At 49.4% G+C, this 13,490-nt stretch overlaps 1 protein-coding gene and 1 long non-coding RNA gene across 2 annotated transcripts in view; one reads left to right on the forward strand and one right to left on the reverse strand.

Annotated features, from left to right (window-relative positions):
- The window catches only part of LOC309637648, a 28,204-nt gene extending 22,257 nt beyond the window's left edge, over positions 1–5,947 (forward strand). Inside the window, exon 2 of the long non-coding RNA XR_014250721.1 lies at positions 490–5,947. This is a non-coding gene — a long non-coding RNA (uncharacterized lncRNA). The remainder of the gene's footprint in view (positions 1–489) is intronic.
- A 3,061-nt stretch (positions 5,948–9,008) lies between these two features.
- Positions 9,009–13,490, reverse strand: part of GLP1R (glucagon like peptide 1 receptor) — a 32,568-nt gene continuing 28,086 nt past the window's right edge. The window contains exons 12-14 of the mRNA XM_082412548.1: positions 12,943–12,984; positions 9,224–9,446; positions 9,009–9,132 (exon numbers count right to left, since the gene is read on the reverse strand). Coding sequence (XP_082268674.1) covers positions 9,279–9,446; positions 12,943–12,984 — 210 coding nt within the window. The 3' untranslated portion in view covers positions 9,009–9,132; positions 9,224–9,278. The remainder of the gene's footprint in view (positions 9,133–9,223; positions 9,447–12,942; positions 12,985–13,490) is intronic.

Consider the following 13,490-nt stretch of genomic DNA (forward strand, 5'->3'; position numbering starts at 1 on the left):
TCCAGTACTGGAATTTGGGTGGCGTGGCGTGTTCTCAAGGGGTCTACACCATGGATGCAAAGTATCTCAAGAGCTGTTGCATTTCTGATGTGAAGAGTGACACCAAAACTAACCCAGTGAAGGTGCCTGAAAGGCAAGGGACCCCTCCTGCTAGAAGAGGGGCTGTATGTGAGAAGCAGACGGAGTTCAAGACCGGGAGAATGTGAAAGAATTGCGGTTGCAGCTGATGCTAAGACTCTATGATGTGGCATCTTTTCTGGACTTGTGGCTCCATCATGCTGTGGTTGGCAGGTTTCATGATCTTTACCAGTTTCTAAAAGAAGGTGTTTTTGTAAATACCTTATGTAAAGTGTGGTGTTAAGGATGTTTTTCTTGATTGCTAAGAAATTATACTGAAGAATTATACTGTGTTCTTAATGTAACATGATTTGTTTATATAATATGAATGCACATATCTTTTCAACTGTACTTTTAACTATCTTTCCAAAGGATGTTGTTGGAAGGACATTGATTTAGCATAACCAGAGTGAGATGCCTTTACTTGGGTGTGTGTCTCCTGCGTTTTGGTTCTCTACTCTCTGCCTCATATACCAGGATTTGAAAGATGAAAGACCTTGAGGGTAATTTCATTGTAAAGTGACATCTAATTGGTGGGTACCAGTGGGGTTCAATAAAAATGTAAATTCAAGCTACTAGGAGTTTTGAAGGTTCTGAAACTTTCTGGAGGGCAAAATATATGGCATTAAAACACTTGTCTTTTTAAGCCAGAAATGTACGTAAATGGTTATAGATTGTTGAAGATTGGACCTAAAAGGCGGAGTAGCCATGGTCTTTTTGTTGTAGCTATTAAACTTGTGTAGTTATGTTTCCAAGTCCTGAACTGTGTTTCTAATTGCACCTTAGGTCATTGGCACTGAAAAGGCTTCTGTAAACATTATTTCAAGTCCTTGTTCTTTCACCCTAGAGATACGGAAAGTTAAAAAACAAAACAAAACAAAAAAACTGCTTACCAATCCCCTCCAGGTGTTACCAGCCTGCTTCAGCCCCAAAGAGCTTCCCATCCCTTGGCATGGGACTGCTCAGCATTTATAATTCTCAGCTATTGATTTTATTCTTGGAGGTTGTAACACCGATAAATTCTGAGGTCTATTGGTCCTACATGAGGAAGAGCCACAGTAATTCATTCTAACACTGGAGCCCTGTATCAGTGGGGAAAAATTTTTTTTATTGGATTTGCTCTAGGCTGTGAGTCTTATTCTCTTTCTAAAATCATTATGTTAGTTAAAATGAGCCTTTGTACCAAAGAAAATAATCTATCACAGCTTGGGATTAGAGAACTCTCCAGGGGAAGAGCTCAGATTTATGGAAGAAGGCGTTAATAACATTGACTAGAGACAGGCTCCCATCTTGGCCCGCTATGGCTCGCCACTTGTAATTCTCATTCTTTTTTCTACCTCTGCAATTTCCTCCCCTCTTTTACTACAGCTCTTTTCACATTTAAACAGCCTGCTGTTTTTCATTATTCACTTTGCTTATGTTCTGGCCTCTTCATCGTCTCTTTCCCACCTATCCTTCCCACCTTTGAGGACACTCAGTTTCTACTCCTTCCTTGTCCCCATATTGAATCTATTTTCCCATGTTCTCCAGCTCTCCGGCTACATTTGTCATCTATTCCAGTTTGTACTGCTGGGGTTTTTTCCCCCCACTATTTCTGGTAAGGGAGACCTGTTTTCAGTATTTCTCTGTAGAGAAATGTGTGTGTAAGAGAGAGAGAGAGAGAGGGAGGGAAGGAAGGAGGGTGGAGAGAGATTGAAAGATACTGAATAGCACATGTTCATGGCTTAGGCTTTTGAGAGGAGAGTGACTGAAGATTTTGGGTTGGGGGGAGATTCCGACCCCTTGGGAATGTCAACACACATGGCATATGAGTGCGATCCTTCACACCGGTGGGGCATCAGTCCCTGGAATGTGGCTTTACAACGCGTGTGAACATGGGTGGGTCTGGAGGCCAGCAATTCTCAGTTATTTCCTCCGTGGCTGGCCCTCAGTAGAGCAGGCAGCTCCGCTTGCCGTTTCTTCAAGCTGGGGCTAAGCCCCATTAAGCCGCAGTGCACCTTTTTCCCTGAGGTCGCCTCTATCTGACTCATCCGTTGTACAAACGTGGTGGTCGTTACTGGTTTGGGCAGGTGTTTTCCTGGAGGTGGGGAAGGGAGAAGAAACCTCCTGGCTCCGTCCTGCTCCTGCTGAGTGGCAGAATGAGGACCCAGAAAGGCGAGACTGTGGACAGGGGAGTGAATGAAGCTGAAAGCAGGATGGGTACCGACAAACCAAAATGCAGATGTTCCGTCTGCACGTCTCGGGAATCGGCTGTATTTGTAGTTTGCTCTCAGAGTAAGAATTACGATTCTTATGTCTGAAAGGAACAATTCCCACAGCTTGTCTAAAAAAGAGGTGTGGGCTTCCCTGGTGGCACAGTGGTTAAGAATCTGCCTGCCAGTGCAGGGGACACGGGTTCGAGCCCTGGTCTGGGAAGATCCCACATGCCGCGGAGCAACTAGGCCCGTGAGCCACAACTACTGAGCCTGCGCATCTGGAGCCTGTGCTCCGCAACGGGAGAGGCTGCGACAGTGAGAGGCCCGCGCACCGCGATGAAGAGTGGCCCCCACTCTCCACAGCTGGAGAAGGCCCTCGCACAGAAACGAAGACCCAACACAGCCAAAAATAAATAAATAAATTTATAAAAAAAAAAAAAAGAGGTGTGTTTAAGGAGACATTCAGGTAAGTACAGTACAGTGATCTTCAAACAGGGGTGACTGAAGTGGTGGGGGGACTAGGGAGAATCTGCAGTTCCTCTGCTCTTCCGTGAGAGTGAGTTGCAAATCCGGAGAGCGTGCGATTATTAAAACTGGAGAAAAGTTCATTTTTCTGAAGATGAATCTCTTAGTGGCAGCTCCATTCAAATTCTGTGGCTGCTTTGCACACAGGGTTCGTCCTTTTATAGCATTTTTTAAAAGATGGACTTAATGGACTGAGTTCAGTTAGACAGGAGATCAAATGAATGAGTGGAATTAAATACCCATCCATATGGCTTTCAGTCATTGTGTAAGCCACTCGACCACCTGACTTCCCTAATTAAATGACAGTGCGGTCCCTGCACAAAGGCTGCGATGGATAAATTAGTACTTGGTAAGTGCTTTGAAGATGAAAATGACGATATGAGTAATGAGCAAGGATTCTTCCCCACCTTGGGCTGGAAACGGCATCTTTTGTGTTTTCCCGCCGCACCATGAGTCACCTGGGCCAACACTGCGGAAAACCTCCTCCTCCCAAGGAAGGGCAGGAGAGACACAGTAACGACAGGCTTTTATTTGACTTACAAGGCAAATTAGGAGAGAGCCTGAATCCATTCACATCTGTACAAGGAATTATACACCATACACATTTGCTACCTATAGACGCAGGTCATATTTTACATGAATTTATACATTAAGAAATCACATGAAGATTATCTTGTTTAAACATTCGTGAAGCGCAGACATCCCCCGAGAGCACTGAAGATAAAATTCAGCTTTGTCCCTCCTGAGAGCTTGGCTCACATCTCTCTTGGTGCATCTAAGCTCTGCATCAACCCCCCTCCAAAACTAATGTTCCAGTTTATCTGCTCTGAGGGTGTGATTATTTTTAGTGGGAGGAGCTTAGAGGAACTGCAGATTTGGAAGTAAAGCGTGAACCATTTGGCAAGATCCAGCGCTGTCTGTCTGTCTGCTGCGAATCTTGCCCCTTCCTGACCACCCCCACTGGTTCCCCTTGCAGAAAAGCCTAGACCCTAACTTGTTATATGTTCCAAACTTTGCTGGGAGCTCTTTTTTTCCCACCAAATCCAAACACTTTCATTTATATATGTTTTTCTTCTCCTGGATTGCTCTGACACAGAGATAATTAGTCACGCTAGATTGTCGGGGCTGACTGACGACTGATAGTTTTGACAGGCCCTATCCGAAAGGTTGCATAACCCCTATGTAAGTTAGGATCCACGCTGCTGGCTGCAATGCTCCTCACTGTGCCGGAGTGTGGGATGTGGGGCATCACTTCAGCCCTGGCAACGCCTCACTCTCAGCTGCACCCCGAAATTGGTCACAGCCGAGAGCACGGCATTCCCAGCACAGCTGGCAGGGTCACCTCTTACTGAGGCAGCCGGGGGAGAAGTGTGGGAAGCTCACCTCAGGGATGGGAGGTGAGAGGGGGTAAATGTGGGGCTGGGGAGGAGGTCGGATGCCTCAGGGGAGAAATGCACCCCTGCTGGATGAGATCCCGAAAAACTGGTTGGAATGGGAGAAGGGGAAGAGAGAAAACTCTCTCCTCTGACAGATTCAGATATAGGCCAAGTCCAAAAGACTTTGGGGAGTTAATTGGAAAATGATTATGCTTATCTGCTTCCTGCCAATCTGTATCCACAGAGCAGAAATAATTATAGATACTGTGGACACACTGTGGCTTTAAGTGTTTGCAATTATACTGCTTAACAACGCTTCCTTGATATGGCCCTCGGCATGGGGCAGGAGAGCTGGTTTGAGACAGCAGGTGACACTGTAGGGACAAGGTGACGTTGTTTGCAGGAGTTTCTCACACTGGGTCATTTTTTTTCCCCCCAAGAAAATTCGCTGCAGCTGTGAAAAGGAAAAAAAAAGAGTTGATACTAATTTGGTTTCTGTTGAGTTTTAGCATGTCATTCACATAGCTGTCTTAGCAGAGTAAGCTGACATATTTTTTACAGAGTTTGGCTCTTTGGAGCCAAAAGCAGGGTCAGCACTGTAGATTATAATCAATTCAGTGGAGGGAAAATAACCCTTTGGAGTATATCTTGCCTTCCCTGAGCACGTCGCAGGCATTAGCAATAATGGGAGCCCTGTCTGCGCATGGAGAGGAAGCATCTATCGTTCAGGCTCCCACCCATCCTTGCCCCAGGCTGTGCGGTCCCCTGACCTTCACAGTGGGTGGGATGATTCTGGATTCATCATCTCCTAACTTTAAGCTGCTATGCACAGGACAACACACACACACACACACACATACACACACACACACACACACACACACACACACACACACACACACACACACACAGTGTTCTTTGCTTCTGGAAGAAACAGGAGGGAATGGGGACAGCAGCTGCTGAAACATGGCCCACACCGATGAGGGGACCAAGCCTTTTGGGACGTGGGTGTGAACTGTGTTTGCCCTCCGTGGAGGCTGTGCCATCTTTGCTAGGCTAAAGTTGCCCAGTTTGCTTGTCTTCTCCAACTTCAGGGAGTACTAGAGAGGCAAAGAAGAGGGTCAGGTTTTTAGGTTCTTTTTGTCCACTATGTGTGGCTATCAGTACAACTTCTCAAACAAGCACAGATCCATCAGAAAAACATTAAGCCAACCCATCAAAAGAGTGCTGGATTTGCTATCAAAAATGGCTCACCTGGATTAATCTCCAAAATATACAAGCAGCTCAGGCAGCTCAATATCAAAAAAACAAACAACCCAATCCAAAAATGGGCAGAAGATCTAAATAGACATTTCTGCCAAGAAGATATACAGATTGCCAACAAACATAGGAAAGGATGCTCAACATCACTAATTATTAGAGAAATGCAAATCAAAACTACAATGAGGTATCACCTCACACTGGTCAGAATGGCCATCATCAAAAAATCTACAAACAATAAATGCTGGAGAGGGTGTGGAGAAAAGGGAACCCTCTTGCACTGTTGGTGGGAATGTAAATTGATACAGCCACTATGGAGAACAGCATGGAGGTTCCTTAAAAAACTAAAAACAGATACCACATGACCCAGCAATCCCACTGCTGGGCATATACCCTGAGAAAACCGTAATTCAAAAATAGTCATGTAAAAAAAAAAAACATGTACCACAATGTTCATTTATATTGCGTAGCACAGGGAGATCAGCTCGGTGCTTTGTGACCACCTAGAGGGGTGGGATAGGGAGGGTGGGAGGGAGATGCAAGAGGGAGGGATATGGGGATATATATATATATATATATATATATATATATATATATATATATATACGTATAGCTGATTCACTTCGTTATACAGCAGCAACTAACACAACATTGTAAAGCAATTATACCTCAATAAAGATGTTAAAAAAAAAAAGCTCACTTGCTGTTTCTATGTATACATGTGCTCTGATGCATTTCATTTCTTAATTTTAAGACAAGGATGAATGAGGTACTAGAGTAGGTAGTAAAGCCCACCCTCCCCCTGTTCTCAGCTATATAAATCATTGAGGAGATGGCACCTGTGCCATCTGATTTGTCTATTTCTGCTGCTGTGTTTTCTCTTTAACTGAAACTCCAGATAGCAATGCCAACTTTCACTTAGAGTGTCTTGAATGGCCATTTATATTTTTCACCTATCCTTTCCAGAGGCTTCATTGGACTGGGAGGTGGAAGTTGGCCTGGGTCCTAGCCCAGCTCAGCCACCATCTAGCACTGTGACCTTGGGCAGATCACCTCTGCAAGCTACCCTCCTCAATTCTCTAGACCAGAGCAGAGAGAGCTCCAAGATCTTTCCCCGCTCTGAGTCTGAGAATTCCACTGCTATGGTCTTCAGCATAAATTGCATTGAGGCAATTGCAAATCAGGCCTGCAAATCAGGAAAGTTGTTTTAAAGGGAAGGCAACTTTGCATTGTAAGTGGTTTGTCTCAGTTCTGTGATTTAGTGGCTCCAAAGATTCATATGAAAAGATGAGTTGACATGATTTAAGCCCCTTGCAAGTTCAGGGGGGAGCTGGCCAGAGTGCTGAACTCAGCCTCTCTTCATGACAGTGATGCGACCTGACTGCACAACTCACAAAACACCTAATCCTGCTGGTCAGTGATAGTACCCCCAGGACAGAGGCAAGCAGGAGTGTTCTCAGCAAGCTCCAGACTTATGGCACCAGGCATGGAAACAGCTAGTGGAATTTCTGAGTACATTGCATTCGATAGTTCCCAGATCTGTTAGAGTGCTGTATTTAGCTTAGGAGAGTTTGGGAATAGCCTTGGAGGGAGTGCACTGCCACTCAAATGAATATTAATAGTGCAGGTCTTGGAGCAAAGAAAATATTTCTTCAATTCAGCATCTGGTATGTATCTGATAAGGAAACCGTTCCTCGGTGTTAAAAGGCTTGGGGCAGGGGGGTGTGATGAGCATTCTGAAACCAGGAATCAGTACCAATTGGAAAGAGAACTTACAGTGTAAACCAAATGGTCTGAGCGTCCCAAGCGCCTAACTAAGTACTTTCTCCCCACAATTCTTCCCCTCAAAAATTTATTTCTTGAAGATATCAATCGGTCTCTTTCTTTGTTGCTGTATAGCGTATTAATGATTCTCAAATGTCTTCAGTTTATCCCAAATGGAAACACTTGCACCAGAGCTGTGTTCCCCCCAATCAACCCACCAGCACTTTTCTCCCCCACCCCCCCCCGCCACTCGCCACTCCGAAGAGAAAAGCAAATGCGAGATGCCTATCAGGGAGTTTGCCCTTATTCTGGGGAAGCAGGACTGTCCCTGCCCCCACCTGTCTACATTTTCTCAGTCAAGGAGGCAGTCTGCACAAATCCTTTCTTTAGCCTGAGGTTCCACTTCCCTATTAACATAGACACAACACTTCACTGAAGCTGGAGTATAAGAAATTTTCTGCTTGATGTGTTTTACGTCCCATTATTATTTTCCCTGCACATCACATGCCTCTCTGAGGGGCAGAGGAGAATGTGTCTGGCACAAGGCTTTGGGGGAGGGTCCCCGCCACTCAAAAAGGAGGAGGGAAAGATCAATTCATAAAGGAATTCATCCAGAGAGTCTCCCTCTGCCCTCCCAGAAGGTCTGGACTCCCAAGAGTTCTCTTCTGCTCTGAGTTCCACATCCATGAACTCAATTGCCAGCCTCTGCGGTATGGCTGTTCCCCTTTTGTCTCGGTCTCTGCAGTGGTGCTACATGTCTGCTTTTCCCCTGTGGCTGGGGCAGGATTGCTAGGTTCTCCCCCTCTAGCCTCTCTGATGCTCATTATTTATGGGATGAGGCTGGAGGCAGGGCAAACATTCAGTAGCTCAAAGCATGGATGAGTCAAATCAATATCTACCCCACAACCCCAAGCAACATCAAAGCCACCACAGTGACTTAGTACTTAGTGATTTAGTATGTAGTGGGAGAAATCGGAGTTGCACATTTGCACGTACAGACTATTCACAGCAATAGAGAAAAATGAGCAAAGTACATACAAGCTCCCAAGTGGGGGAATTTCAAAGGGCAGGGGAAGCCCGCCTCCACGGTCACAGTGGGGACTGGTAGAGTCCCCAGAAGAGTCTCTTCTTGGTCACATCCCCTAAAGTTAAGAGGGTGCACCTAAACACCCATGCAAGATACATAATCTGTTCACAAGTAAAAAGCAGGCCCATGGAGAGGTGGAGGCAATCTCTCTCTGCCTTCCGGGTTCCCAACAGTAGCAAGTAGTCTACACCCCCAGCATGGACATTCCCAAAGTCCCCTAGATGAGCCCCACAGGATTCCTGAGCGTCTCTAGAATAGAATTCAGAGCTCATACCCAGGGCTGGACTCCTGGGCGGCGGGCCTGCCTTGGTTCCCTGGGCGTGGTGGGCGCAGGCACCAAGGCAACTCAAATATCCAGGGAAGAAGGAAGGACCAGAAAGGAAAACTTTCAGGCACCTTCTCAATGTTCATTCTCAACACCATCTGGTGGGGCAGTGGATGGTGAGATGAGGGCCCAGATGAGGGAAACGAGCAACCTGGACATGTGCCCAGGCTCCCTTAACGAGGAGGCAGGTCGGGGGTGGCTGGCGTTACCCAAGTTCCGTGCTTGGCTGAGGTTGCATCCGCCTCCTTCAGAGCCGCGTCCTCTTAGAAGCCCCAGTCCCGCTAATAAGCCATTGACCTTGAGTTTGAGTCCGGGGGAACCCCAGGGGCCTTGTGACTTAACAGGAAGAAATCCTCCTCGTTTCAGCAGCAATCACTTTTTCTTCTCCGCCTGCCACAGTGATCAAATTAACAGGCCGCTTCTCCTCGGAGAAAATGTGTCCACAGGTCCCAGGAGGCAATGCCCATTTCCCTGTCTGATGGGCTTAGGGAGGGAAAGCAGGGAAGTATGTGTGTGTGCATGTGTAGCTCCCCCTGCACCCCCTTCCCCCGTTCCCCGGGAGGGTCTCTCCCACCTGGGATGGCTGCCCAGCCGGCGGCGAGACCACAGGGAGGGCAGGTGCTGGAGTCTTAGCTGCAGGAGGCCTGGCAGGAGGCTGCGTACACACTGCTGCCCACTGTGCCCTCACAGCTCAGGCTGCTGGTGGGACACTTGAAGGGCTTCATGCTGCTGTCCCTCTGGATGTGCAGGTGCTCGAGCCGCCAGCGCTCCCAGCTCTTCCGAAACTCCATCTGGACCTTCCGTGGGAGAAGGAGGGAAGCAAAGGCCATCATGCAAACCAACTGCCCACAATACAGCCCCATTATTACATTAGTAGGGAAGGGAAAAAAATCCACCGCATTATATTAAGAGACACAAGTCAAGGCCTCCGGGCGCCTAAATTAATATCCCAATAAAATTGTTTATTGTTGTCTCCTATTTTCTGCTTCTTCTCGGGAAAGAGCCAGGCTTGATGATCTAATTGGTCTCTTCCATCTCTAAACTCTGTGACTCAGCTAAGTACCTTTTACAATCCATCACAGTATTATTTAACGGAAAAGAAGGAGTGACAGAGAGATGCGGGGAGACAGAAGATGGGAGAGAGAAGAAAAGGAAAAGAGAGAATCTGACTTCAGAGCAAGCACTCTGCCGATTTCAGCTTGGATGACTGAGAATAGGGACAGCCCTCCCTGCCCCTCATGGTGTCCACACCAGACCCTTCTAAACTCCCCGAGGGCTTGTATCCAGGCCCCAGTGCCTCGTGGGGGAGGAAGAGGAGACGGGGAGAATGAGGCTGGGACTAGTAGCGGCAGTGAAGAGGGGGCTGTGGACAAGGGCTTCTCAGCCTGGATTTGAACTAATACCATCCAGGAACCGGTCCCAACCCATGGTGGGTGCAGCCCAGGTGAGTTCAACCAACCAGAATCCCTGCTGTGCTGGGCTCAGCCTCCCCATCAGGAAAAGCCTTCTCAAGAGAGCTGATGCTTGGGGACCAGGTTGTGGGAGGAGAAGGATACAAATCCAAGTAACGCTGCAGAGCCCAAGTCACGTGAGGGCTTGTGGCAATGCCGTGGTTCCTTGTGATGGCCCATGATTCTGGTCCCCCAGACAGGCTGCTGGAACCTGCACAGCCAGCCCAGGGCACCTGGAGTGCCCTGCGAGGGGATGTGCCCTTATGTTTGCTTTCCAGAGCTTCTCTGATGCCCCCCCCCACCCCCCGCCGCCTTGCCACCAGGCCTCTCCACATCAGGATATCTGGGGCCTGGGCTCTCTCTCTCAGGCCCCAGCCACCAGGACGGCCAGCTGTCAGCAGCTGTGGGTAAGAGGCTCACTGCCAACACCCCGTCAGTCCCTGTGCAAACACCCCGCTTCTCTTCCTGCAGGGATGCCATCCATCTAGCTAAGCCCAGCAGGGTGCCTGGTTTGGCCGCATGCCATTCCTTAAAAGAACTTTCTCTGAACTGAGTGAAGCTGAGATGGCCCAGAGCCTGCCTGCCAGGATGGCCCCAGTATCCCGGCCAGCGTCACCGAGCCCAGGCTTGGGTGAGGGAGGGAGGCTGAGCAGACACCACCCATGGCCCCCCCTGCTCGGTGCCAGTTCGATACCCGGCTGAGTGTGTGACGCGTGTGTTGCCAGCTGGGGTGAGGATACCCGAGGCCAGTGGCGGCCTCTGCCTGTGCAGCAGCAGGCAGGCCAGTCTTGTGGCACAGCCCTTAACTGGGGAGGCGGGGAGAGAGATGGTAAACTGAGGCACACCCATGGGAAGCCACCTCGGGGACAGGAGAGGTCTCACGGATACCAGCAAGAAGTCGGACAGGACCAGGACTGTGTCGCCTTCCGCCTCCCTCTCCCTCAGCACTTTTCCTGAACCTCTGCTGTGGCCCCCGTAATGACAATTGTCATTAGAAACCATCATTCACGGGACGCTTACTATATGCCCAGCACTCTCCATAGATTATTAATTTTCACAGCAACACTGTGAGGCAGCTCCTGTTAGTCCCTGCTTAAAGGTAAGGAAGCTGAGGTGCAGAGATTTAAGTATTTCTCCCAATCCCAGCCAGGACCTGAACCTAGATCTGGGCTGACTCCAAAGCCGGTGTCCTAACCCTTGGTCTCCTGCCGTTCATGACTCTTTTTTTTTAACTTTTTTTTTGGCCACGCCCTGCGGCGGGTGGGATCTTAGCTCCCTGAACAGGGATCGAACCCACACACCTTGCACTGGAAGCACGGAGTCTTAACCACTGGACCGCCAGGGAAGTCCCCGCCCATGACTCTAGGCCACGCTTGTTTCTGGCTGTGTCTCCCCCAACACACACACACACACTTGGGAGGTGCACCATGACGGCCGGGACCCCACTTTCCTTCCTGGACCTCGCACAGTGCCCAGCATATATCAGGTACTCCCGATACATGTTTTTTTAAATGAGCCAAATGAATAAATGACTAACTAAACGAGCACCTGACATTGGGTTTCTTCTATTAAACTGAGCTCTCACAGTGAAACAACAAAGACGACAACATGAATCCTGGACCCCTGTCCTAGCACTCCCGTCAGCATGCCTCCTCACCCTCAGTTTACCCTCATTTCTGCCTCTGATGTCCTCGGGCCGGGCACCACGCCAGGCTCTGGGATTTGGGCTGAGCTGGTAAAGCTCATTCACCTGCATTTATACTTGGGGAGAGAAGCAGTGACTGCCCCGGTCACACAGCCGGGTAGGAGCAGAACTCAGGACCAGCACTTAGGCTCTTGAGTTACAAGAGCCACAGCAAAGCCACCCCCAGGCCTCCCCTCCCCTGTGCCCACTCCCCGCCCACTGGCAGCTGGCGCAGGCCTTGGCAGCCACGCAGGACCAATGCCAGGGCCATCTTTTCTCCTTGAGTCACAAGTACCCGGCATTGCCAAGGCAACCCTGGGTCTGGAGAACAGCTCTTATGGACAGAGGTCTCAGCCCAGGAGCCACGTGTGTTTTTGTGACCCAGTGATGGTGACACGTCTGTCCGTGGGCCTGGAGGAGCCAGGGCGTCTGCAGAGGGTTGAAAGGAACCAGGCAATGCGCCTGAACAAGGCAGGCTCTCTGGGCGCTCCGAGCGGGGTCTCCTGGGAGAGCCCGAGGGGAGAGGCCAGCTGGGGATCTGCTCAGCAAGAACCCCCGACCCCGACCCCAGCCACCAGGAAGCCACGGGAGGCACGCATCCCTTTCCTGTGGTGGACAGGGTCCTTGCCTGCACGCACAGAAGGGAGCTTTCTCCTTCCAGTCGGAATTCATTTCAATCCTGACTCTGCACTGTTTCCAGGCCAAACCTGGGGCGTGTCTCTGACTCTCTGATCTTCAACGTTCTCATGTGTGAGAAATGAGAATATCGACACCAGAATTTTAGCAGGGGTATTTTTTGCGGGGAGGCAGGGACAAGTAAATGAGATGGTGATTTTTAAAGCCCCAAGCATGTGACTTGTAACAGTCACCACCACTGGTTCACTCAAGACCCCCTTAACATGAGGCTGGGTCTTCCCCAAGTTCATAGATGGTTAGGGCATCCTGCACATGTATGTGTGTGTGTGAGAGAGAGAGAGAGAGAGATGGAGAGACCCAGGCACAGGAAACCATACAGGGACAAGGTGCCTCCTCCACTCCAGTGCCTCAGTGGGGTGAGTAGGGATTTCAGCTGAAAAGACTGAACAACCCCACTGCACAACCACAGGACAGCCAATGGTAGCAGCCCACCAGGGCTCCACGTCCCTCCGCAGGCCTTACCTCATTGTTGACAAAGCAGTACAAGATGGCCACCATCAGCCCCTGGAAGCAAGAGTCGTGTCAGCAGGAGGAAGGGGAGGGAGGCGCCCGGCAGGCAGGCCTAGTCTGAAGCTCCTTGGGGCTCTGCCCCAACATCCCCCTCCTTAGACTGGGCAGCCCAGTCAGGCCCAGAAATGGGGGCGGTGGGTTCCTTCTCCTTTCCTTTCTGGAGGAATGAGAAGACCCCTTGCTCAGAAACTGCCGAAGTTCTTCAACCACCAGCTCCTGGAGGAGGCCTGAGCTGAGAAAGTACATCTCTGACCACACGGAATTTTCCCTGCCTGGCCCTATTTGTTCACTCAGGAGCCCCGGTGCTCCAGGCCTGTGATCTATTTGTGTGTGTGCACATGTGTGTAAGTGCACACGCATGGACCCACGTGCTCGTGGCCATCCCATAAGACATTTGAGGAGCTGGGGCCAGTTTCTTACATTCCTACACCCCCATTGACATTCACACCCCCTCAGCATCATCTAATACTAGCGGAGAGGCTCAATTCTTGGCTTTGGAA

The sequence above is a fragment of the Balaenoptera physalus genome (genome assembly GCF_965194825.1).
Source record: "Balaenoptera physalus genome assembly, chromosome: 11".
In the NCBI taxonomy this organism is placed as follows: Eukaryota; Metazoa; Chordata; class Mammalia; order Artiodactyla; family Balaenopteridae; genus Balaenoptera; species Balaenoptera physalus.